Consider the following 27,923-nt stretch of genomic DNA (forward strand, 5'->3'; position numbering starts at 1 on the left):
TTTACTCATGAAAGTAAATGTAAAAATCGTAAACAAAATATTAGTAAACTGGATGCTATAATATATAACAAGGAAAATACATCACAACAAGTTATATTTACCCCAGGAACATGAGATTAGGTTAACATTCAAAATTCAATGCAGATACTTCTGCTTCTAGTCAACGTAAAGTGGAAGAACCAAATTTACCCTCTCTCATGAAACAACTACAAAGCAAAAAACAGAACATTTAGAGAAAATGAACAAAGGAGCAGACAGGTACTTCCCAAAAGAGGATATCTAAATGACTGACACATATACACACACGAACACAGAAAGATGCTCAACATCCTTAGTCACCAGGGAGCTGGCAAGTGCAAAGAACAATAAAATATCCCTACATGCCCACCAGCATGTCCCCTCAGTCCTCCAAAAAGACAAAGAGTGATGCTGATGATACCAAGTGTTAGCAAGGATGCAGAGGAGCTAGAACTCTCATACACTGTTGAAGTGAATACTTCCACCACCTCTGTGGACAACTGTTGAGCAGTATCTACCAAAGATAAGCATATACCAGCTCCATGACCAAGAAAATCCACAACTAGGCTTATACCTCTGGAAACGCATATATATGTGCACAAGAAACACGTAAAACATTCATAATAGTATTATTCATAATAGTATTATTCATATTAATCAAACCAAAAACCATTAAAATAACTACCAAAATGTAACAAGAATTAAGACAGACATATCTATATAATGGAATATCATCCTGCAATAAAAAAGAATAAGCTGTTACTACTAGCAACATCTGGATGGCTCTCATTGATGTTTTGTTGAGGTGGGGAAAAAAGCTATCAGGCATCAAAGAGTATATACTGCATGGTTCCAGTAAAATTTTTTAAAAAGGCAAACTAATCAGTGGTGATAGAAGTCAGAATAGTTACTACCTTTGTTGGGCTAGGTGTAGTGGTGGCTAAAAGGGGGCATGATATGGTTACACAGATGTGTTAACTTTGTCAACATCCATCAAGTTATTCACTTAATATTTACAAACTTTACTGCAGGTTACATTTCAATTTTTTAAAGTTGCTGGATGCAGTAGCTCATGCCTGTAATCCCAGCACTTTTTTTTTTCTTTGTTTTTGAGACAGAGTCTTGCTCTGTCACCCAGGCTGGAGTGCAGTGGCGTGATCTCCGCTCACCGCAAGCTCCGCCTCCCAGGTTCACGCCATTCTCCTGCCTCAGCCTCCCAAGCTACAGGCACCCACCACCACGCACGGCTAATTTTTTGTATTTTTAGTAGAAACGGGGTTTCATTGTATTAGCCAGGATGGTCTCGATCTCCTGACTTCGTGATCCACCCACCACGGCCTCCTAAAGTGCTGGGATTACAGGTGTGAGCCACCGCACCTGGCAATCCCAGCACTTTTGAGAGGCCAAGGTGGGAAGATGGCTTGAGCCCAGGAGTTCGAGACTGGTCTGGGCAACACAGTGAGACCTTGTCTCTACGTACTTACTTACTAAATAAATAAATAAATAAGCTGGGCATAGTGGTGCACATCTGTAGTCTCAGCTACTTTGAAGGCTGAGGTGGGAGAATCACTTGAGCCTGGGAGGTCAAGTCTGCAGTGAGCCGTGATCACGCTACTGCACTCCAGCCTGGGTGAAAGAGCAAGACTCTCTCAAAAAAAAAAAAAAAAAAAAAACACTTGACCAAAAATACCTTTCCATCCAAAATGCTTTCCAATCTGACAGTAACTTTTGTCGATAAGTTTAAATTAGGTGTCTAAATACATTCTGAAAGTTTAGAAAAGAAAACCAAGTAAGATGTCTTCTATCACGGCTATTGTTCTTAATCTGCTGTGAATAATTCTCCCACCCCAATTCTTCTAAGAAGGCATCTCATCCACTGACCATAGGTAGTGAACAGTTGTAACAGAGTTTGGTTCAGGGACATCACAAAGTGTCTAGCACATTGCCAGGCACATTGTAGGCACTCAATAAATATCTGCTGAATAAATAACTGCATAGAGAGCCACAGAAACAGAAGGAAGCAGGTAATTCTCTCTGAAGGTCAGAACTCTATTAAGTCTGTCTACTGCTCACTAGAATGTAAGTCACCAAGGGCCCAGACCTTATCTATTTTGGTCACTGATATATCCCATTAGTATATTCTGAAGTCAGGGACCTATTAAAATGTTTATCTACTTTACCAAAGTACCAAACTCCTCTTTAAAATCTGGTAATGGGGTTTTAACATGTTGGTCAGGCTGGTCTTGAACTCCTGACCTCAGGTGATCCACCTGCCTTGGCCTCCCAAAGTGCTGGGATTACAGGTGTTAACCACCATACCTGGCCCTGTTCTTGATCTTAAGGACCAATCTCTCATCAGTATAAAATACGGTGAACTTACTGCTGATTGCTGTGGTTCTTCTGGAGCTTACACTTACATCCCTATCTGTAGCGCCCTGTTAAACTGGTGTTTTCAGCAACACAGCTCACTGTTGACCAGTACTCAAATGGAAGTCGTCCCCATAAGAACTGCTGGTTGTCAAAATCCTTCATGTTATGCAACAGGACATTCTTGGTGTGCTACAACTTACTTGACGTATAACTTTAATTTCAAAAACTGAAAATACGAATTACTGGTCAACTTACATTTTTATGTCAAAATACATCTGACAACAATGTTCTGTGATAATGATTTTCTACCATAACACTACGATTTGAAATGTTATAAATATTACACGAGCACATGCAAACATAAAATTAATTTGTTAGTATCTACAGAACTGGAAAGGTCAGATCATTCAACATTGAGCCATTAGTACATAAGTAATTAAAACCAAAATATCTGCCACTATGGTCTGGTGATAAAATATAAAAATAAATCTATTAAACAAAACCAGCTAAATGAAGTTTAAGAAGCATGAAAATTATGATGAGTTTCAAGCACTAACTGCGAGGACATTTATCAAACTCCAAATGTTAGGTGACAACTTAGCAAACAGGGATGGCACTGTAAGCAAGCAGCATGAATGAACACACAGTTTAGTTTCAGGTGACATTCGCCTTTTACTACAAAAGGGAAGGATTCCCCCCATTACAGAGGCATTGATACGCTGCCCTCTGTACCTGGCACATCCTGGGGGAGCTCAGATGCCACCTTCTTCTCTGCCATGTTGCTGCTATCAGGGGTTTCTGAGAGACACCCCACGGGGCTCCTCCCTTCAGAGGGACTAGTCTCTTCTGAAGATGCATTTGTTGTGTTGTCGCCAAGATTTGCTGACACAGAGTTACCTTTATCCCCAACTTCTGTTGGCTCTACAGCAAAATGCACAACAAAACTTTAAAGATATTCTTTAAAATTGCTTCAGGGCAAATGGCCACATTCAGTCAACTACTAAATGATCAATCACCAAAAATCCTGTTTCCGTTGGATGGCCATTTTAAAGCAATTAGATTCTCAGATATTGCTGCAATAGGTAATCCAGAGAGTATTTAAGAATACTTAATAATATATTAAGAATGCTTAACTAATTACTATAAAAATGAACATATTTCATCACATTCAAAAGCGTATATTCTGGTATAATATAAAAAATAGTACTTTTTCATAGGGAAATGGCAAACTAATGGGAAGTATAGAGACATGAATATAACATTATAGCAAATTCACTAATACGTAAAACACACTACAATTGTTACACGTTACAAGAGGGGATGGTATCCTGATCTCTTTAGAAATATTAAACTAGGTAGTTGCTTACAACATTTCACTTTCATTTTGCAAGTAAAACTGGAGGTTTCATAAATAACACTGATGAAATATTTCTTTTTAATCAAGTAATTTTTTTACCCTCAGATTTTCCTTGCTCAGGGTCATCGTCTGGTGTTTTGTCGTCACTGTCTTTTTCAAGGGACTGATCTTCAAATTCTTCTCTACTTTTCTCAGCATCTTTAGAGTCACTCTCAGTCTCGTTCTTGTCTTTTTCTGTTTCTTCTGGGCTTTTAACACTATCAATGTCTCCCTTTTTGACTCTTATGGATTCCAAAATTTCTTCTATAATGTGTAAAACAAACAAAAAAATCATTCCCATATATAACCAAACAGAACAGTACCACAAATGTCACTTAAGAGTTTCAATACAAGTTATTAAGGAGGAAAAATTAAGTATTTTTAAAGCATTAGATCTATGAAATAAGAATCAAGATTACAAACAAAATTGTGTTTACAGAATTCAATCAATTTGGTGTACCTTCACCTCTAGAAAATACATGCTAATTATGGGCTCTACTTTTTTTTTTTTTAAAAAAGTAAAATTAGTCTATCTTTTTAAAATATAGGCTTGATACAGATATTTGTGACAGACGACAAAAACTACGAGCTGACATAGACCCACAGTCTGGGCAGCACACTGTAGTGACCAAAACCTAGAAACCCAAAACCCACTGTAAATCTGACTTGGATTAGCTGTGAGACTTTGGGTGAGCTACCTAACCTCTCCAGGCCATCATTTCCTCAATTTTAAGAAGAGAAAACAGAGGCCCTTTTGGAAACAACTTTCTTTCTGAAGTCCCTTAACTGTTCTGAAAGTCACTAAGTCTCTAAGTACACTTACCCTCTTTCAACTTAGATAGAGTGATACTACGGCACATTATAGACCATGGGATATAAAAGCACCACAGTGTACAGAACACATGGTGTATCAGTATGGACTCATGGATATTAATTATATTCTTTGGTTTATCATGTGATACTATCACTTTTAATTTTGTTGCACAAATTGTTTCAGCTTTGGCCAGTGGGGACTTTTTCCGAGTCTAGTGTCCTTTTGACACATATTCATCCATCCATCCATCCAGCCAGCCAGCCAGCCAGCATTTTCTCACTTTCTGGTATTACAAGATGCTCTGGGCTCACCTTGTATTTTCCCTGCCCCAGCCCTACAACTCACCATCTCTCCAAGGAGACCTTGTTCTTTTTTGAAGAACAAATTGGAGAATGATGTGACAAGTCACAATCTAGGTGCTTGGTGTGCTTGTTACTACTGGGGTGTTGCTATTCTAGAGTCTCTCAGCCAACAGAGCTAAGAAATGTAGTCATAAACATACACATCGATATTATTTCTGTATTTATTTGTGTGGACACATATGTGTATGACTGAAAGCTTATGTGTCTGTGTAGGATTCATTTACCATTGCCACTTGCTTATTTGTAACTTCTCTGACAGTGAGAAATCTGGCTCACATTATAATATATCTAGTTATTTGTTCATTCCTAGTACACACAGTAAAAGAGTTTCAGAATTGCTAAACTGTTTCCTCATAAAAATAAATTTACCAACTAGAGTACACTATTTGTGAATAAGAAGAAACACGGTTTTTCTTTTTCTTTTCTTTTTTTTTGAGACAGAGTTTTGTTCTTGTCACCCAGGCTGAAGTGCAATGGCGCAATCCTCGCTCACTGCAACCTCTGCCTCCTAGGTTCAAGCGATTCTCCTGCCTCTGCCTCCCAAGTAGCTGGGATTACAGGCACCTGCCACCATACCTGGCTAATTTTTGTATTTTTAGTAGAGATGGGGTTTCACCATGTTGGCCAGGCTGGTCTTAAACTCCTGACCTCAGGTGATCCGCCCACCTCAGCCTCCGAAGTAGACGGAAATAGAGGTACGTGTCACCATACCTGGCTAATTTTTTAAACTTTTTAAAAATAGAGATGAGTCTCATTATGTTGCCCAGGCTGGTCTTGAACTCCCCCTGCCTCGGCCTACCAAAGCACTAGGATTACAGGCATGAGCAGTGCCCAGCCCTTAATTACTGTATTGTAAAGAACATTTTATTTGGAAAAAGAAAATGTAGTTACCGATTATCTGTCTGTCTTAGAGGAACAGATTTCCTTTTTCTTTTTTTTCTTTTTTTATGAGACAGAGTCTCACTCTGTTGCCTAGTCTGGAGTGTAGTGGCGCAATCTCGACTCACTGCAACCTCCGCCTCCTGGGTTCAAGTGATTCTCCCACCTAGGCCTCCCAAGTAGCTGGGACTATAGGCATGTACCACCACACCTGGCTAATTTTGTATTTTTAGCAGAGATGGGTTTCACTATGTTGGCCACGCTGGTCTCAAACACCTGACCTCAAGTGATCCACCCGTCTCAAAGTGCTAGGATTACTGGCATGAGCCACCACGCCTGGCCGTCTCTGAAACATAACTACACCCTATAGCTTTTCATAACCAAATCATTGTACATCCTTCCTACTTTCCCAGTGATAGTTAATGAAAATAAAACCAAAAAAATTGTTTTAATTGCCTACTAAGTTTAGACCATTTAAATTGGTTGAAAAGCACAAGTTGCATAACCATAGTTCTCTGATTTTCTATAAAGATTCTAATTTCAAACAGTCTGTATTGTTAAACACTCTTGTATATATGTGTATACGTATATATGTGTATATACATACACACATTCACACTAGTTTCAGGTTCAAAAAGTATGGCAATCATAGCCGTAAGAAAAATAGACCAAAAATAGGGCCGAGCGCAGTGGCTCACACCTGTAATCCCAGCACTTCGGGAGGCCAAGGCAGGTGAATCACTTGAGGCTAGAAGTTTGAGACCAGCCTGACATAGTGAAACCCCGTCTCTACATAAAATACAAAAATTAGCCAGACATGGTGGCACACGCCTGTAATCTCAGCTACTTGGGAGGCTGAGACAAGAGAATTGCTTGAACCTAAGAGACAGAGGTTGCAGTGAGCTGAGATCATGCCGCTGCACTCCAGCCTGGGTGACAGAGCGAGACTCTGTCTCAGAAAAACAAAAACAAAACAACAAAACAACAACAAAAATAAAAACAGACCCAAAATGTTCAGCAGAGAAAAACATTAAAGGATGAAAGAAAATTACATTGTATCTCATCTATACTAAATATGCATATTCTATAAACAAGTATATTCTACACTTTGCATGAACATTTTTCAAAACTAAATAATTAACCTACCAGATTTTAGAAACCATCTCTACTTAGAAAAAATTCTTCTAAAAATAAACTTCCTTCCAATAAGCAAAATAAAGCATTTCATAATTACCATACAGGCACAGGATAAAGCAAATATAGTAAGCTGTATATTTAGCTACAAATATATAAAGTATACATCTAGACAATGAATATATGAGTATTTACTATGTCATTCTTTTTTTTCTTTTCTTTTTTTTTTGAGACAAAGTCTCACTGTTGCCCAGGCTGGAGGGCAGTGGCACAATCTCAGCTCACTGCAACCTCCACCTCTGAGTTCAAGTGATTCTTCTGCCTCAGCTTCCCAAGTAGCTGGGATTGCAGTATTTTTAGTAGAGACGGGGTTTTGCCATGTTGATCAGGCTGGTAACTGTATAATTTTTTCAACCTTTCTGTACATTTGAAATTTTTCGTAAAATATTGAGGAAAAATGGAGAAGAAAAATTGAACTATCAAAAATAGAATTAAACTCTCCTAAGGTAGACATGTGTGTCTGTATAAAAACCAGAGAGTTATATATTAGAAATGAAGTATTTTGTTTGAGAGGTTAACATCAAGTCAAAGTCATCAGGACAGGCTACAATTCTGAAATTCCTGTTAAGCTGTAAATTATTCTTGGCCATTATCAGAACCCCAGTGGTTTCCATTGTTTTCATCTCATAAAACCAAAAGTTAAAGAACTTTACTATATATTATTTTGGGTATTTACCTGGACTGGGTGGTCCTAAACTGACTATCATAGCCAAGATTTTGGTTACCAGAGAAAGCAAATAAAGGTTAACAGTGGTGGACTGGTGTTTTAATGGGGAATTCTTCTATTTGAATGTTCAATTCATTAACAATACACTCCTTAAAAAGGTGCTGGGGCCAGGCGCCGTGGCTCACGCCTGTAATCCCAGCACTTTGGGAGGCCGAGACGGGCAGATCACGAGGTCAAGAGATCGAGACCATCTTGGCTAACACGGTGAAACCCTGTCTCTACTAAAAATACAAAAATTAGCCGGGCGCGGTGGTGGGCACCTGTAGTCCCAGCTACACGGGAGACTGAGGCAGGAGAATGGCATGAACCCAGGAGGCGGAGCTTGCAGTGAGTGGAGATTGCGCCACTGTACTTCAGCCTGGGCAATGAGCGAGACTCCGTCTCAAAAAAAAAAAAAAAAAAAAAAGAAAAAAGAAAAAAAAAAGGTGCTGAGAGGATTAAAGAATTGTAAAACACCTAGCTGAGCACCTGGCCCACAGTAGGCACTCAAAAATGTCAGTGTCCCCTTCTCTTCCCCAACAATTTTCAATTCTCATGAATCCCTCCCCTCCTCTAGTACCAGGTTGATGTTGTACCTTAGCCAAAAAAAAAAGGAAAGAAAGAAAAAAATATTTATGTCATTTTTGGGGTCCAGATCTCACCATTAAACCCAAGGTACAACTCACCTTATTTCCATGTACTCCATGTAGTACTAAGAGGATAACTGCAGGTTGCAAGGCAATCTCACAGCACACAAATTTTACTCATCTAACTTTCTAAGAACATATTGTGGCCTAAAGCTCAATGCTCTCTATGTTGTTCTCCATTACTACAAAACGTTTAACTAATGTATTTTGTTTTGTTTTTTAAGACAGAGTCTCGCTCTGTCACCCAGGCTGGAGTGCAGTGGCTCACCTGGCTCACTATGAGCTCTGCCTCCCGGATTCACGCCATTCTCCTGCCTCAGGCTTCCAAGTAGCTGGGACTACAGGTGCCTGCCACCACGCCCGGCTAATTTTTTTTGTTTGTTTGTATTTTTAGTAGAGACAGGGTTTCATCATGTTAGCCAGGATGGTCTCGATCTCCTGACCTCATGATCTGCCCGCCCCAGTCTCCCAAAGCGCTGGGATTACAGGCATGAGCCACCTTGCCCTGCCGGTTTAACTAATTTTTAAAAGTACGTTACATGCTGAATTATACTGAACTATAACATGCTCATTGTAGGAAATGCAAAAAATACGAAAAGGAAACCAACTACAATTTTACTATGCTAATTGGTTATTTTTTAATGATAAAACCTAATCCAGTTGGTTATTTAGAGGAAGAGAATTTAAGTATCTCACACAGTTTTTGAATGGTACTTTACTTAACTCTCCAACACGTAGTGTTCTATCACATGATACTTCATAATGAAATTTATCAATTCCCCTATATTAACATTTTTAGGTTTTTACATTCCCCCACATCAAATCACTTAATACTTGATTGTCCATTCCTGTTTTGATTTTGTTCTTTAATTATGATTATACTGTATATATAATACACAGAAAATACATTTTTCTTTTTGTTTTTTTCCATTTTTATTTTTTATTCTGGAAAATATTTTAATTCAATGTACTTTATAAAATCTCACACTGCCTTTTAGGGGACTGAAGATGGTTCTCCGTTGTTGTGCTAAAACACAGGAGAGCAAAAAGGGATTGGTCTATTTTAATGCCATGAGTCACAAAAGGAAATTAAGGGGGGAAGTGAGCTGGCTGAAATTAATAAAATTGCCTATGATTTGATCTATATGGAGGGGAGACTAAGGCTGAGATTGTGTTACTGCAATTACTGATCTCCCAAAGACTTCTGAACACTGAAACTTTTCTAATAAAAAAATTACACATTTTCCTAAACAGATCTAATAGAGAAATACTTTCAACTACCAGATATGAATAAATATAATTCATGGTAACTAAGAATGCTTTTTTCTGAAGACCAAGTATATTTGCGCCAAAGAGTATTTATATGTGAGAGCCTATCATTCTCCAAAAATATGCATGAATTCACAGGAATATTGATGCAGAATATGTGAGAACAAGCGTGGATACAGCTATCTGGGTATCTTTATTAAATATAAACATTCCATTTTTAAGCAAATGGAGAATGGGGAAAATTAATAAGATTATATGTATAGCAGATAATGTATGCAGAAGAGCAGAACTCAGAATCAGGCACTTAAAAGTGTACTTGCAGAATCTTACCTAATCATTTCATCTAAGTTAAAACTTAAAAGGCACTACAGTTGGCCCTCTGTGGCCAAAGGTTCTGCATCCTTGGATTCAACCAACCTCAAATTGAAAATACAGTATTCTCAGGATGCAGAACCCTTAGATATGGAATGCCAACTTTTCATATCAGTAGATTCCACATGGCCGACTGCAGGACTTGGGCATCCACGGATTTTGCTATCTGCAGAGGGCTCTGGAAGCAATCCTTGAGAATACTGAGTGATGAGAATACTGAGAATACTGAGTGATGGCTATATTAAACAAAGGTAGTATTTATTAAACATGCACAGAATACATCTGGCAGCACAAAAAAATATATAGCAATAGTGACTGCCTCCGGAGAAAGGAAGGTCAGATTGGAGATTATGAAGGAGATTGATTGATTTTTCACAGCATACCCTTTATACTATTTAAACTTTTGAGACATGTATATATTTATAACTTAAAAAAATAAAGAGTTGAGTAACAAAATAAGTAAGGTAACATTGAATTATGACCTAATAAATATCCAGTTATAATCCAATAAGTATAAAATATCCATGAATGTATACTCATAGAAATAAATGCTGAAAAAATAAATGAATAAACAAATCTCCTGTGCAGAAAAATTCCAAATAATTTATGTAGATATTGTCCCTTCAAGAAGGTAGAACATAACTCCCCACCCCCTAAGTGTGGCTGTTTACAGTGACTTACTTCCAGAAAGTACAGTATTGGGGGGTTGAGGGGATGGGGGAGGATGTGGAGAAACCTGACAAACACTGCCTCAACCAGGGGACCAAAGTTGACATCATCAGTGATAAGTCATGAGGACAGCATGCACTCTTGATAAGAAGATGAGAATTGTACTTCACCTCTGTGGTCTTCCTCCCCAAAAATGCAAAAACCTAGGCTAACCATGAGAAAAACCCATCATGAGGGCTTTCTACAAAATACCTAATCAGTACTCCCCCAAACTGTCAAGGCCATCAAAAACAAGGAACGTCTGAGAAACCGACAATCCAGAGGAAAACATGATGACTAAGTATCACGTGGTATAGGATCACGAGGCAGAAGAAGGACATCAGGCAAAAACTAAAAAAATCTGAATAAAATACGGACTTGAGTTAATAACAGTGTATCCATACTGGTCCATTAGTTGTAACAGGGGCAACCAAGTGTAGGATATATGGAAACCCTTTACCAACTTTGCAACTTTTGTATAAATCTAAAACTTTTCTAAAATTCAAAGTTTTATTTTTTAGAAAGGCAAAAAGTTCAAAAAGAATATTATTTCTTAAAATTAAAAACTGGAATGTCAAAGAAGTTTAATAAGACACTTGAATTAAAGAAACAAACTAACATTTTAGGGAATATTAGTAATGACCCAAGGCAGAAATAAAACACTCAAATGTATAGCATGCCTAATTTATGTGGGAATGAACAAGGTTCTCTTGGGAAAATGAAATATGGAGAACAAAAGTAAAATATACACAGTCATGTACTGCACAATGTTTCCGTTCACCAGGAACCACATACATGACGGTGATCCCATAAGATTATATGTATTACCTTTTGAAAAGTGCAGATATGCTTAGATACATAAATCCCTGCCATTGTGCTACAACTGCCTATGGGATTCAGGACAGTCACATGACGTACAGGTTTGCAGTCTGGCAGCAATAGGCTATGCCATATAACCTAGGTGTATGGTTTGTGTAAGTGTACTCTGTGATGTTCACACAATGATAACATCGCCAAATGACACATTTTTCAGAATGTATCCCCATCATTAAGCAATGCATAACTGTTCTTGAAAACTTTATTTTCAAATTTTGCAGTGATTTCATACCAACAGTTTAGCTCAGACCTAACAAAAATAAAATGAGAAAATGCCCCTCTCACCATTAGCTGCCGCCAGAAAGGATTTGTTACTGCCCCGAGCCTTATTGGTCAGGTCTTCAGTTATGTCCATGTGTCGGTGGATTTCTTCACGCATTTCTTCTAGAATTTTGCAGAGTTCTGCTTCCCAATAATCTTTGTCTAGACAGTCAATTAATTCTGCAAGCTGGACCTTTGTGCTGTAGTACCAAATTTTCTTTTCATTTTCATTTTCTGTATCTTCTTCTCTGTTTAAAAATAGGGGAAAATATATGTTACACATAATGCCACTTATCTGACAGTTCATCTACCCAGTGAAAAGTTAAAACAAAGCTTATGCACTAAAACTCAACATAGGTGCTCACAAGAAATCCCTGCAGGTCTTATTCAGACTTGATTTACTCTGAGAAAGGACATCTAAAAAACATGACACAAAGAAAGATGACCTCAAAATTCAGAACCATGTGAGAGTACTTTGTGGAAGCCAGTTTCAGCTACATCTCAATCAACTTTAAGATCATCAATGTAACAATATGATGAGAAGAATGTATTTAGAATTACTTTAGAATAAAATAAATTTATTTTAGAGACAGGGCCTCACTTTGTCGCCTAGGCTAGAGTGCAGTGGAACCATCACAGTTCACCGCATACTCAAGACTCCTAGGCTCAAGCAATTCTCCTGCCTCAGCCTCCCACGTAGCTAGGACTACAGACATGTGCCACGATAGCCAGCTAACTTTATGATATAGTTTAGATATATTAACAAAATGGTGTAAATGCTTTGCTAAGTTCTGGTTCTTGAAGGGGTTATCTCAAGTAATATCTCATCCCTCTTCTCTACTTCTGGACAATCGAAGCCCAAACTGGAGAGAAGGGGAGCTTCCTCTCCTGCCTAAAACTCTCCTAAAGTTCCATTCACTTTTAACGGAGTTAAAGACTTTAACAAAGATGGTCACTAACTTAAATCAAACAGGCAAATTAATGTCTGGGACTAGACGTAGAGAAACATACAATGGTATTTCTGTCCCCACTCAAAACGAATTCTAGAGTATGTGTGAGGCACCTGATGTGAGTCTGATTTCCCTGTTTACTCAATGGCAAACTGAGGGAACTGAAAGAACTGGGCTTTAGGAGAGATCTGGCTTTAAATACACTCATTTGCTTATAAGATATGTGGACATGGACAAGATACAAGCTCTCTGAGTCTCTAAGCCATTCTATTTACCTCACTTGTAAAATGAGGATATAATAAAACCTGCCTGCGGGCCACTATAAGACTTAAGGGTGTAACAATAAGGCATCTACCACAGTGCCTGGGCACATCAGTGATCGATAAATGTTCAATATTATTATTAAGGTAATAAATGAAAAACAATTTAGCAGCATTCCAGGAAGGAGTCATTCAGTAATTCTGAAGAAAGAAGGCCTACATTAAATCACAGATAAATAAAAGGATATAGGTGGAGTACCCTTAATCTGAAAATCTGAAATCCAAAATGCTCTAAGATCCAAACGTTTTTGAGTGCCAACATGCCATTCAAAGGAAATGCTCATTGGAGCATTTCAGATTTTCATATTAGGAATGACCAACTGGTAAGTATAATGCAAATATTCCAAAGCCCGTAATACTTCTGATCCAAAGCATTTTAGATAAGGGATACTCAACCTGTACGGTCTTCACTGACTTAATATTTTTCTTCTTGAAGCCACAGAAAGATAAATTCATTAAAGCATAAAGTAGCAAAACAGCAAATACCTACTAATCCAATCAAAGAAAAGTTGGGGGTTTTTCTGGTCTGTTTTAATTTTTTTCTTTTTTCTTTTTTGTGACGGAGTCTCGCTCTGTTGCCCAGGCTGGAGGGCAGTGGTGCAATCTTGACTCACTACAATTTCCACCTCCCAGGTTCAAGCAATTCTCTTGCCTCAGCCTCCTGAGTAGCTGCGACTACAGGCGCATGCCACCACACCCAGCTAATTTTTGTGTTTTTAGTAGAGACGGAGTTTCACTATGTTGGTCAGGCTGGTCTCAAACTCCTGACCTCACGATCCGCCTGCCTCAGCCTCCCAAAGTGCTGGGATTACAAGCATGAGGCACCGTGGCTAGGCTTTTTTTTTTTTTTTTTTGACAGAGTCTCGCTCCGTCATCCAGGCTGGAGTGCAGTGGCACAATCTAGGCTCACTGCAACCTCTGCCTCCCGGGTTCAAGAATTTCCCATGCCTCAGCCTCTGAAGAAGGTGGGATTTACAGGCACGCACCACCACGCTCAGCTAATTTTTTTTATTGTCAGTAGAGACAGGGTTTCGCCATGTTGGCCAGGATAGTCTTGAACTTCTGGCCTCAAGCAATCTGCCCACCTTGACCTCCTAAAGGGCTGGGATTACAGCCATGAGCCACCGCACTGGGCTGAAAAGTTGTTTTTTTAATACTTAGTTACTTGGCCTATATACAGTTTATATTATCAAAATTATCTGTCACTGTAAAAGTAACAACAGCTTTCGGTACAAATATACATTACGTATGTATATTTGGTTTTGGAGTTATAATGTGGTTCTGTAGAAGCTCTGGTTCTTACAAGGCCTACCATGTTCCTCAGGTTCACCCAAACTGGCCCGGCTTCCCTGAAGTTACCACTCGGCACACATTCTCAAGGACTCATAGGGTGGCAAAGACAAGACAGGCTGGCAAGAAAAGGTTTGCTACAAATATAATTAAGAGTAAAGATACATATTATATGTCTACATTTTAAAGCTTCTTTGACTTTTACCTAGGTTAGATAAATAAAGGTTAATGACTAACAATAAGTTTCAAGTTTCATTTCTAAACAAACCCATAGAAATGAAGAGTAAAGAACACTAGTGAGATGAGTTGAACAATGTCTCCTAAAGTTCATGTCCACCTAAAACCTCAGGACGTGATCTTATTTGGAAATAGGGTCTTTGCAGATGTAATTAGTTAAGGAAAAAATTCATCCTGGATTTAGGGTGGCCCCTAAGTCAAACGACTGGTATCCTTAGAAAAGGAGAGGACCCAGGGTGACACAGAAAAGAAGGTAATGGGCCGGGTGAGGTGGATGATGCCTGTAAACACAGCACTTGAGAAGGCCGAGGCGGGCAGATCACAACGTCAGGAGATGGAGACCATCCTGGCTAATACGGTGAAACCCCGTCTCTACTAAAAATACAAAAAATTGGCCAGGAGTGGTGGCGGGCGCCTGTAGTCCCAGCTACTCAGGAGGCAGAGGCAGGAGAATCGCTTGAACCTGGGAGGTGGAGGTTGCAGTGAGCCGAGATCCTGCCACTGGACTGCAGCCTGGGTGACAGAGACTGCATGTCTCAAAAAAAAAAAAAAAGAAAAAGAAAAGAAGGTAGCATAGAGGCAGAGATTGGAGTGATGTGTCTGTCTGTAAACCAAGAAAGGCCAAGGACTGCCAAAAGCTAGGAGACAGGCATGGAACAGATTCTCTTTGACAGTCTGCAGAAAAACCAACCCTACTGACTTATGATTTTAGACTTCTGGCCTCCAGGACTGTGAGACAATAAATTCATATTTTTTTAAAGCCACCCCATTTGTGGTACTTTGTAATGGTGGCCCTAGGAAACTCTCAACTTTTGGTACGGGAAGTAGGGTGCTTACTGCTAACATACTCAAAAATGTGAAAGGGGTTTTAGAATTGAGTAATGGGAAGAGGCTGGAAGAACTGTTAGATGGTTGATTAAAAAAACCTAGGCTGCCTTGAAAAGATGGTGACAGCAAGATTGGAATTATGCTGCCAGCAAGCCAAGGACACTTGGGGTGCTAGAAGCTAGAAAAGGTCAAAAAAAGCAAGGATTTTTTCCTAGGGCCTGCAGAGGGAGCATGGCCCCGCTGACACCTTTGAGTTCAGACTTCTATCTCCAAAACTGTTAAATAATCAATTTCTACTGTTTTAAACTACCCAGTTTTATAGTACTTTGTTATAGCAGCCGCAGGAAACTGATACAACTAGCAATTCAGCAATTAAAGACAAAAGCTAGGTCCTAAGCTCTTCGTCAAACAGCCCAAGTAGTGCTTAGGAGCACATTCTGGAGCCTGAATGCCTGGGTTCAAATCCCGATTCTATCACTTAGTAGTTGTGTGATCTTGGATAAATTACTTAAAACTCTCTATGCCTCAGTCTCTCCATCTGAAAGACAGGGTGATGGTATGTATCCTGGAAGACGCTGTAGTTAGAATTAATTAAAATATATAAAGTGTTTATAGTAGTACCAGCACTTCGTGGGTATAACATACATAGTTGTCATCATTTTCCTCACCTTATGAAATATATAATATTTACCTTAAAACAAATAACTGGGCTGGGCGTGGTGGCTCACACCTGCAATCCTGGCACTTTGGCAGGCTGAGGCAGGTGGATCACCTGAGGTCGGGAGTTCAAGACCTGCCTGGCCAACATGGTGATATCCCATCTCTACTAAAAATACAAAAATTAGCCAGGTGTGGTGGTGGGTACCTGTAATCCCAGCTACTTGGGAGGCTAAGGCAGGAGAATCACTTGAACCTGGGAAGCGGAGGTTGCAGTGAGCCGAGGTTGTGCCACCGCACTCCAACCTGGGCAACAAAGTGAGACTTGTCTCAAAAAACAAAACAAAACAAAAAAACTATTGGTAGGATGGGTGTTTAAAAAAGTAGTATTTCAGGATGCAAGAGAAAAAGGGGTTCAGGGAAAGAAAGGGGGCAGGCAAAGGAAGCTCTAGGAGGTAGCATAAATAGGCTGAGACCTGAAGAATGAGTTAGTTAGCCAACAGGTTTTTAGGTGCTTTTGTTTGCTTTTTATTTGGTTTTAAGTGTTAGAAACCAAGATAATTAAATGTACAAAGTTAGGGATCTGTGTTAAAGAGTCTGAAGTTTCTGTTAACAGCAAATGGAAATAATTGTAATTAAAAGGTTTTTCAACTTAGGGGAAAGGAGACTTGATCAAAATTGCTGTTTTAAAAAATCATCCAGCTATGTGTGGCTGGACATAGTGGCTCACATCTGTAATCCCAGCACGCTGGGAGGCCAAGGCAGGTTGATCACCTGAGGTCAGGAGTTCAGTATCAGCCTGGCCAACATGGTGAAACCCCGTCTCTGCTAAAACTACAAAATTAGTAGTTGTAATCCCACCTACTCGGGAGGCTAAAGTACAAGAATCGCTTGAATCTGGGAGATAGGGGGTTGCAGTGAGCCGAGATTGGGCCACTGCACTCCAGCATGGGTGAGACTCCATCTCAAAAAAAAAAAAAATTTTTTGGAGGGTTGGGGTAGGGGGTTACATATAGACCACTTGACCACTTCAGGGTGACTGACTAGTCTAATGAAGATGACACTGGCTTGTATCATGGAGGGACAGTGGGAACGGAGAGAAACTGATTCAATATTTATTTTAAAGGCATAACAAACAATAAAGGAAAAAGTTTATTCCCATATTTCTAGTTTGAGCAGCTGGTGGGACAGTAATCCCATTTACTAAGATGAGAACACTGGACAAAGAGTAGGTAATGGGGGGAAATGATGAGTTCAGTTTTAAACATCTTTGAGGTGCTTGCTTTGTGGACACGTCCAGGAGTCTGCTGGACATACAGAACTGAACGCGGACAGAAGAAATTCAGACACAGGTCTGATGGCAACTAAAGTCAGTAAGTTAATATGTGGCTTGTACCTAGAATGGGGAGTAGAAAAGCTGGATAGATTTAAAAGCACAGTTTAGTTCATTCGGAAACTAAAAAGAATACAGATTTTTAAAATGCCATTTAAAGGCGTATAGTGGTTCACGCCTGTTGTAATCCTAGCACTTTGGGAGGCCAAGGCTGGAGGATCGCTTGAGCCCAGGAGTTCGAGACCAGCCTGGCAACATAGACTCTCTCGCTACAAAAAAATATATATATAATGCTGTGTTCGCATAATTTTGTTTAGAATGGAGAGTGACAGAAAAATGTGCTAATCTAATCTGGTAATTTCTATTTCAGTAGGTCCCAATTTCAAAGGATTGACAGGATAAAAGCAATAGTTAAGAAAGACTGGCCCACTTACATAATGAATGAAAACTGGCCTCTAAGTTATACACTGAGTATGTCTTGGCTCCTCAGGTGGACTATAAATTCATATATAAGAACCTTTTTTTATTATATGCTTCACCAATCTATACAAATAACATATTTTAAGCACTTATTAAAAGCAATAATGGAAAACTTAATTTCTATAAATTGCTAACATTACAATTAAAACCTCTGCATACTATTAACTGTGTGAAAATTTTACATGGTATTAAAATCATCACCAGGAGTCCACATACAATCTACCACAAAGGTACAGTTAAACTGAAATTATTTTAATCTCATTTTCAAAAATGATGTAAAATCTTTCAGATTTGTCAAAATTGTTGACACAGAATACTTAATTATCACTATGTTTAAAGTTTCCTACTTGATTTTACATAGAAAAATACTCAAAATATCACAGCATAGAAAAAGATATCCTATTTGCCTGAAATCATCTTTAAAATCTGTGCACTTTATTAAGCATCAAAAAGGCAATTTGAATGACAACTATAGCTTTTAAAGCAAATAAACTTAAATGAACAGTTTTATTGACAAACATAACTTAAGAATTTTACTGTTGCACTAAGAAAAATAAAATATTTGATTTCCTCAATAATGCATCAAAAATTCACCCACAGGTATTAAAAAGTCATCTGAGTCATGTGATTTCAAAGGTTTGCATTTATGTAACTATAAAATAGTATATATTTTGCTTCCCTGAATGCTGTTTCGTATATTGATACTGATATATCAGGAAACAGAACTTTTCTGAAATGCCACTTAGTTTAGATTTTCTAAGAATGCCTTTATTTCAAATTTGTTAAGATTTCATAAATACTCACTGCAGATACAACAAAAACCATTTTAGGATCTTTCTCCCCAAGTTATAAAGCACTGGTTTTAACAGCTAAAACAATGCAAGTTGCAGACTTCTCAAGAAGATGGTTTGAAAACTAGACTACAGTATAAAATAAGGTACTGAAAATACTCTCATAAAACATGCTCTGAAAAAAATTCCAGGTTCTTTTTTTTTTTCTTTTTTTTTTTGAGGCAGAGTCTCGCTCTGTAGCCCAGGCTGGAGTGCAGTGGCTGGATCTCGGCTCACTGCAAGCTCCGCCTACCAGGTTCACGCCATTCTTCTGCCTCAGCCTCCCGAGTAGCTGGGAATACAGGCGCCCGCCACCTCACCCGGCTAGTTTTTTTGTATTTTTTAGTAGAGACGGGGTTTCACTGTGTCAGCCAGGATGGTCTCGATCTCCTGACCTCGTGATCCGCCCGTCTCGGCCTCCCAAAGTGCTAGGATTACAGGCTTGAGCCACCGCGCCTGGCCTAAAAAATTCCAGGTTCTAACTCCTAAGAGCCACAGGGTCTTGGGCAAAATCAAGGGCAAATTATTTAACCTCTTTGAGATTTAGGCTCTTCATCTATAAAATGCAGACAAAAATAGTGCCTGCAAGGCACCGCATGGTGGCTCAGGCCTGTAATCCTACCACTTTGGGAGGCTGAGGTGGGAGGATTGCTTGAACCCAGGAGTTCGAGACCAGCCTGGCCAACGCGGTGAGACCCCTACAAAATAAAAAATTTAAAAATCAGCTGGACGTGGTGGCACAGGCCTGTAGTCCCAGCTCCTAGCAGGGCTGAGGTGAGAGGATGGCCCAAGCCTGGGAGACTGAGGCTGCAGTGAGCCATGATCATGTCACTGCACTCTAGCCTGGGCGACAGTGAATCCCTGTCTCCAAAAATAATTAAAAATAAAATAAAAATTAAAAAATAAAGTATCTGCATTATTGGGCTGTTGGAAGGATTAATTTAAAATACATAAAACGCTTAGGACACTGTGAGGCACGCGTGGAAGTGCTCAATAAATGTTGCTCTTGGCTATTCCTAATTTATCACAGCTACTTCTATTTACAGGTCTCCGAAACTAAGACCTATACCACTGATTACTGTGTAATGAGCCTTAAAGAGGTCAAGGTTTTTCTGTATGTGGACAAGGCAGCTTTGGTCTCTATCTGGCCAAAAAGCGCAGCACAGGGAAAGAAAGAGGCAATGAGAGTGAATATCCAAAGGGTGAGGACAAGCAGCACAGGAAGGAAGGCACAGGAATGGGAGAACTGGAACATGGACTAAATTTCACTTACTTCCTAATTTGTTCCCAGCCATCCTGATGACTATGAGCTCCTTTCAGGAAGGCACTTGAGACTGTGTGAACGTGACCTGCTGACTGCTGAATGTCTATACAGAGTACAGCACCGGGCTGCCTGACAAGCAGCATGACTGAATTTCCACTTACAATGACAACACAGCAGTAAACTATTTTTTTTTTTTTTTTTTTTTTTGAGACAGACAGAGTCTCACTCCATCACCCAGGCTGGAGTACAGTGGCGCCATCTCGGCTCATTGCAACCTCTGCCTCCTGGGTTCAAGTGATTCCTGTGCCTCAGCTTCCCAAGAGCAATAAACTTTAAAAATGTGGTTACAGTTATTTCACCATTTGGAATGACCTTGCTGACAAAGGTTTCCGTGTTACCACCTCAACAGCAAAATGTCAAAACAAAGATAAAAACAAAAAACGGCACAAGGAATGCCATGACATGTATGGGAGGTAAGGGAGCAAGAAAAGAAAAAAATTACACATATTTTACACATATTTCTTAAAATACCTGATCCAAACCAAAAGACAAGGAATATACATTTAAAACCTTATGTATTGTTTCTCACAGCAGTTTCTGAGTTAAGGTGACAGATTTAATTTTGCTCCCTCCTGAAAACTTCTTAAAACCATGCTAAAGAAATATTGTTAGGCTGGACGCAGTGGCTCACGCCTATAATCCCAGCACTTTGAGAGGCCGAGGAGGGCAGATGGCTTGAGCTCACAAGTTCGAGACCAGCCTGAGTAACGTGGTGAAACCCTGTCTCTACAAAAAATGCAAAAATTAGCCAGGCATGGTGGCACACACCTGTAGTTCCAGCTACTTGGGGGGCTGAAGCAGGAGGACTGCTTGAGCCCAGGAGGTCGAGGCTGCAGTTAGCCGAGATAGTGCCACTGCACTCCAGAGCCTGGGTGACAAAGGGAGAGCCTGTCTTCGAAAAAAAGAAAAAAAAAATTGTTAAAGACAAACTCATAAGGATAAAGTAGGGGAGACACAGAAACAACAACAACAAAAAATCCAAATGTAGATGAACAGTGATTACTGTCTCAGCAGACCCAAGAAAGTCCATCTCAAACTAAAAAGGAAGGTGAGGTTGAGAACACAATCCTCAAAAAGCAATGATAACGAGGAGGGGTAGGTGTCTCTAGAATAGGGAACTGGCTGGAGCAGATTTCTAAACCATCTCTCTCCCCTTCAAGCTATCAAAGGTCTAGTCTCCGGAGGAGTTAAATTGAGGGTCCCTGGACTGGGAGAAACCACACTCAGTTGTGAACAAAGGTATTGTACAGAAAACTGAGGATTTAAGTGACAATACACATAGTAAATGCTGTGTGCACAATAAATGAAGCTTTCTTCCACCACTCAGCCACCAGAATACCACTAGCAAGACCTTCATGCTTCAAGCAGGAAACAGGAAAAGGCCTTTCCATGCCATTGCTCCTCTAGAGCTTACTCTTGAGGACAGACCTCAAGATACTGACAAGAGGGATTTCCCCCAATAAAAGAGACAATGAAAATCATCCAATGGTTACATCAAAATTGATAAGGCTCACCCACTGGCTCAGAGCTTCCAATTGGCTATATAGTACCACAATGATAATGAGGAGCAGAAAATTAAGAATTAATAAACATCTGAATATGAAATAGAAAAACCAAAACAAAGAATAGGAAGAACCAACTTAGAAGAAACAGACCATGCAGAGAGGAGAGAAAAAAATCTGTCATTAATGGCCTCAGAAAGTTAAGAGAAAATACTATATCCAAGACACAGAAAGAGGATTTTACTATTTTTTTTAAAGGAAGATTCTAAAACCAAAAGAGCTCTTAGATAATAAAAATATGGTAGCACAAAGGAAAAACTGGATAGTAGGGTTGGACGACCAAGATAAGGAAATCTTAAGAAACTGAACACATACACATACCCCAAAGAGAAAGAGACAAAGAGGAAAACTGGAGAGAATGATAAGAAAGTCAGAAGACCAAAACAGGAAGTCCAACATCCAATAAAATCATAGCTCAAGATAAATACAAGAGGGAAAAGAGGAAGTTGTCAAGAGAAGTTCTCAGAATCAAAGAACACAATTGCCAGATTGAAAATGCCCACCAAAATTACCTCGTGGATGAGAGCGGCCCACACAAGGGCGTGTCACTGTAAAACTGCGGAACACCATAGACAGTGAAGATTCTATAAGCTTCCAGCCACAAAGAATGAAGAATCAGTGTGGATTCAGATTTCTCGACAGCACAGTGATAAAGTTTCTACTCTCCTTTCCATGCCCTGTTCTGACATTCATTTCATCCTACCAGATTTTTTCATTTGACCTAATTCTAAGAACTGGAAGAGGGCTTTGAAGACTTCAGAAGCTGAAGACACAAAGTAGCCTATCCCTCTGACCCTACAGCCACAAGATGTCAGATACTCAGTCCACACTACAACCCTGCCTGATGCCCTGACTGAGGTAAACCCTGAGACTGTCTCCTGACCTCGCCCACAGACTTCTCAGAAGAGCTTCTCGAAAATCCTCAGGAACACTGAGGCCAGCCTATGACCCTGAGTCTGTTGGGATCATCGTCTCCTGGGGGATTCCAACCGATAATGGCAGAGCTGACCTTTCCTTAGACAACTAGGTATTTTTCTTGCTGTTCTATTGTACATACAGATACGGTAAAACCAAAAAAGAGAAGTAAAACAATCCTGACACCAAAGTTAGGGATGGATGACCTGAGCTAGGCCAAAAACAGGCTCACAGTGGTATTCCACCTAGAAACATTCTTTTTTTTTTTTTTTTTTGAGACAGAATCTGTCTCTGTCACCCAGGCTAGAATGCAGTGGCATGATCTCAGCTCACTGCAGCCTCCACCTCCCAGGTTCAAGCAATTCTCCTGTCTCTGCCTCCTGAGTAGCTGGGATTACAGGTATGTGCCACCATACTTGGCTAAGTTTTGTATTTTCAGTAGAGGTGGAGTTTCACCACGTTGGCCAGACTGGTCTCAAACTCCCAACCTCAGGTGATCCACCCACCTCGGCCTCCCAAAGTGCTGGGATTATAGGTGTGAGCTGCTGTGCCCAGCCCACCTAGAAACATTCTATTTCTTATCCTAGGCATCAAAAAAATGGAATTTTGCTTCTTTCATATATGTTTCCTTTACCTTCTTAAAAGCTATTTTAATGCACATATTCCTTCAACTAAAATTATTTAACTGTATAGCTATTAAGTTACAAAGGTTTATACCACATCAACAGCATAGGTCTGCTGTATCAATCATGAAGGAAACTGGTTTAATTTTAAATGCATACAAAAAATTAAGACCAGATTTACTTACATTATGAGTCTTCGGTTCAGGAACCAGTATTTCCTCCGACTTCTGTCATATCCAATAGGTTCGTGTCGAATATATGGTTTATTTTTTTGGATTTCAGCAACACAGTCAGTCACACCAGGCACCTTGTGTGCTACACAGACTTCACACTGCCACTCGTCCTCTGGCACCTCCTCAAGAGGTGGCTTCACACATTCCAAATGGTATACTGCTGAACATGTCTCACAGCAAAGCAAATCCCCAAGTTTGTGACAAACCCTACAATGGTCATCATATTGTATCACCCCTTCAGACATCAATTCCTCTCGAGCAATATTTGTTGTAAGAAACTGATCGACTAAAAACTGTAGAACTTTGATCTTGTTCTCTACTGGTCCATATGGGTAGTCCTCTGCCTCTTGGTAAGGAAGAACGTGATGGTACTCCTTATCACTCTCACAGTACACCCGCAGCACCTCTGGCCACGTCATCCCATCTATGAAATACAGCGTGGAATTAACGCTATCTTTCAGATCAGCAGGTCCAAAGGTAGTATTGGAAGTGTCTTCTTCACGCAGAACTGCTTTCAAAAGCACAACGTGCATCTCTGCCATGAGTGTGCACTGCTCTTGGCTCACCAGAGCTGCACAAAAGTCCTCAAAGCGAAAAGGAGATAATCTCAAAACAGTGCCAAAGTTCCGCAGTACCTCGTAAATGGCAATAACATTCATTATATGCTCATTAGGCACCATTAAATCCTCAGAGGACTTGGGAAATTCAAGGGGTGGGATGTCTTTTTCTTCCAATATCGGAGAACGAGGCCGATGTACTCTTGGTTTTCGCCTACCTGTAAATAAAGAAATGACATCATTACAGATCAATATATTACATCATTTCTACAAATTTCCTATTTGAACATATACCCCCCTAAAATAGATAAGCACATTTCTTTAATAATTGTCAAGTTAAAATAATATGAAGAAGTAATGATTCAGCTCTAATTTTTAAGTCTACAGAAAATCTAAATTCAAAGTTTTCCCATTAGACTATAAACCAGAAGTAAAAAAACTATAATCAGTTCTCAATTACCTAGAGGGATTAATTGGCTCACAGGTAACCATGATTAAAACATAACAGTGTCAGAACAAGGATCTCTAAGGAAATAATAATAATAATAAATAACTGCATTTATGAATGATTTGACAAGAATATAAATGAGAAAAAACATTTACACGTAAGATACACAGCACAAAGTAGGGACAACAGATCTCACACGGTCAGCTGTAATACAGAAATGCCTGTCAACAACCAGACAGGAAGTTCCCAGTGTAGACCTCTTTTTTTCTGCCAGAAGTACCTCCTAAGCAGAGTTCCACAGTGAAGCATGGGCTCAAAGTGAAGACAGAAAGGAAAGAAGGGCAGAGAAGGAGAGAAGAATTCCAATGCTGGGGGAAAAGAAAAGTGGCTTACCTAGGAAACAGACAACAGACTACATTTCTTACCAGTCAGTTAAACAACTTTTTAGATACCTGTTCCCCAATTTATAAGATGTGATGTCCAGATATACATATGTAAGTATATAAATATACCAATATACATAATTGAGAGTTTTGTTTTTAACAAACATATGTACCTCACTTAATCACCTAGAGCCGTCACCTAGGCTGGAGTGCAGTGGCACAATCTCAGCTCACTGCAACCTCCGCCTCCCAGATTCAAGCGATTCTCCTGTCTCAGCCTCCTGAGTAGCTGGGACCACAGGCAGGCGCCACCACCCCCAGCTAATTTTTGTATTTTTTAGTAGAGATGGGGTTTCACCACATTGGCTAGGCTGGTCTCAAACTCCTGACCTCAGGTGGTCCACCCACCTCGGCCTCCCAAAGTGCTAGGATTACAGGTGTGAGCCACCGCACACGGCCCATTCTGATCTACTTTTGGGAGAGTATAAATTGGTTGAATTTTTAGAAGGCAATTTGGCAAAAATCTATCTAAATGTATATCCCTTTGAGACCCTGTAATTTCACCTCCTGGAATTTATCCTACATACTCACACATTCATTTAAGTACAAAACATTTAATTCAATATAGTTTACAAAAGCTGAAACTTTTGCATGGGTTTTCTTTTTAATCTAAATATACATAAATAGTTAAATGAATTATGATGCATCCACACAATGGAATAAAATTCAGTAGTGGTAAAATTCCTATGTGTTAAAATGAAACAATCTTTAAGATACAGTGTTAAGCAGAAGGAATGAACAGCTACACAACAATGAATAGAATGTTATTTGAATAAAGAAACTAAAAGTAAAAAGAGGAGGCCGGGCGTGGTGGCTCAAGCCTGTAATCCCAGCACTTTGGGAGGCCGAGACGGGAGGATCACGAGGTCAGGAGATCGAGACCATCCTGGCTAACACGGTGAAACCCCGTCTCTATTAAAAAACACAAAAAACTAGCCGGGTGAGGTGGCGGGCGCCTGTAGTCCCAGCTACTCGGGAGGCTGAGGCAGGAGAATGACGTAAACCCGGGAGGTGGAGCTTGCAGTGAGCCGAGATCCAGCCACTGCACTCCAGCCTGGGCAACAGAGCGAGACTCCGTTTCAAAAAAAAAAAGAGGAGGGCAAGGGGATAGTGATAAAGTATATATATCTAAGAGGTCATATAAGAATCTTTTTAGAGTAGTTGCTTCTGGGGAGAGTTGGAGGACAGGAAAAGAAGACTAATTTCTTTTTACTTTTTTATACTTTAAAAAATAATTCATGCATGTATTTTCAGCATAAAATTTTAAAAGAAAAAATTGGACAGGTATCTATACAAACATAAAACTATTAATACTCAAATCAATAAAATGATGCTGCTACTAATGACTACTGATAGTCTTATATAAATACAACGTCATTATACTAAATTCAAAGATTCAAGTTTATAGAATTGAACACAGACTACAGTGTATAAAGAGAGAACACATTAAATTAAACCATTTAAGCCCCTCAACTGTCAATCATTAGTATAAGAAAGTCAAGTCATTTCACTTATTCACAGAAGTGTATTCAGAATACACCACTGAGCATTACACTCATTATCATTTTCAACACTGATCAGGCATCTATCGACCAGGTGAATTACATTAATTTTCCTGCATTAAAAAAAAAAAAAAAAAAAGAGGACCCCAAGCTCACTAGTTAGCAAGGAAAGGCAAAGTAAAACCACAATGAAATAACTGTTCTCATACTCCTCAATGGACAAAAATTTAACAGTTTAACCAAACAAACTATTGGGAAGGATGCAGAACAATGGAAACAGGAGTATACCACCATTGGGACTGTAAACTTCACAACTTCAGACAGCAATTCAGTAATTAGTCAAGTTTAAGGTTCTGCATATAACTGAACAGCCTGCAAACCCATTTGCCCACAACCAAGTAAGAAATATCATTTTACATCTTATCCAGTACACATACCCCTGAAAACAAAAGCTCTATAAAATACTATTCTCACTACATGCTTTATAATAGTATCTTCTCTCCTACCAATATTTTCTATTCTATTCTCTTTCTACTTTTGAAACATGCTCCTTGCAGCTCACAGTTAGAAAAATACTTCTCTAGAGAAACTATCCTTATGCATATGCATGTGAAGGAAAAGTTAAATATTAAATTTGAACTCAATTGAACGTGGACACAAACAATGGTCACCAAGTGTTGGAACAGGCTGTGTGAGCCCCTTGAGGCGTTCATCCAGCGCTGTTGGGGAGAAATCTCTATTTCAATTTATTCCTATACGGTGGTTAAAAACAAAAAACAAACAAACAAAAAAAACAGCAGAAAATCACAAAAACAAGTTGACCTTTTTGTGTTCCTTGAGCCCAGTCCCGAAAGGCCCTTGTGACTGGACCTCATGCCAAACAACTCGTTACAAAAAGAGCTAGGGTCCCAGGCTCTGCCCAAGCTTCATGAGAACACTCGTCTGTGCACAGATGAGTGGCCGACTCTGGAGCCCAGCCTGCAGTCTGGTGATGAATCCTCCATAGTCTGGTGAGTGTAAACAGATATATCACTTTTCCCTTCCCTTTCCATTACAATTTGCTCACTGTATCAATTTGCTTATTATATCATTTACTTATTATATCCACATTGCCATTTACGTGGGATAAAGCTTGTCTACCCTTAAAGGTAGCGTGTGTGTGTTTTTTCTTCTCCCCTAGTGTATTTCCCACATAGAACAACGCAGAGCATTTAACGTTGTTTATAAAAGCAAAGAAACAATCAACCAAGCTAAAAACAACCAAAATGTCCATCAACAGGAAAACAGTTGAATTGTGGCTTATTCATTGGATAGAATTCTACAGATCAATCTTAAGTAATTTAGGGCTATGCATATCAACATGGTTCAATCTTAAAAAACAAAAACACCAGGCAGGGTATAGTGGCTCATGCCTGTAATCCCAGCACTCTGGGAGGCCGAGGTGGGCAGATCACAAGGTCAGGAATTCCGGACTAGCCTGGCCAATATGGTGAAACCCCGTCTCTACCAAAAATACAAA

General features: G+C 39.5%; 1 protein-coding gene across 13 annotated transcripts in view; it reads right to left on the minus strand.

Annotated features, from left to right (window-relative positions):
* Positions 1-27,923, minus strand: part of BPTF (bromodomain PHD finger transcription factor) — a 148,841-nt gene that overhangs the window by 97,079 nt on the left and 23,839 nt on the right. For 11 of the 13 annotated variants that reach the window (XM_037993313.2, XM_037993308.2, XM_037993320.2 and 8 more), the window contains exons 2-5: positions 23,407-24,229; positions 11,897-12,120; positions 3,845-4,048; positions 3,121-3,309 (exon numbers count right to left, since the gene is read on the minus strand). In XM_037993313.2, the coding sequence (XP_037849241.1) occupies positions 3,121-3,309; positions 3,845-4,048; positions 11,897-12,120; positions 23,407-24,229 (1,440 nt within the window). The remainder of the gene's footprint in view (positions 1-3,120; positions 3,310-3,844; positions 4,049-11,896; positions 12,121-23,406; positions 24,230-27,923) is intronic. The other 2 variants (XM_037993316.2, XM_037993314.2) reach the window with 1 other exon arrangement.

Source organism: Chlorocebus sabaeus, chromosome 16, assembly GCF_047675955.1.
Source record: "Chlorocebus sabaeus isolate Y175 chromosome 16, mChlSab1.0.hap1, whole genome shotgun sequence".
In the NCBI taxonomy this organism is placed as follows: Eukaryota; Metazoa; Chordata; class Mammalia; order Primates; family Cercopithecidae; genus Chlorocebus; species Chlorocebus sabaeus.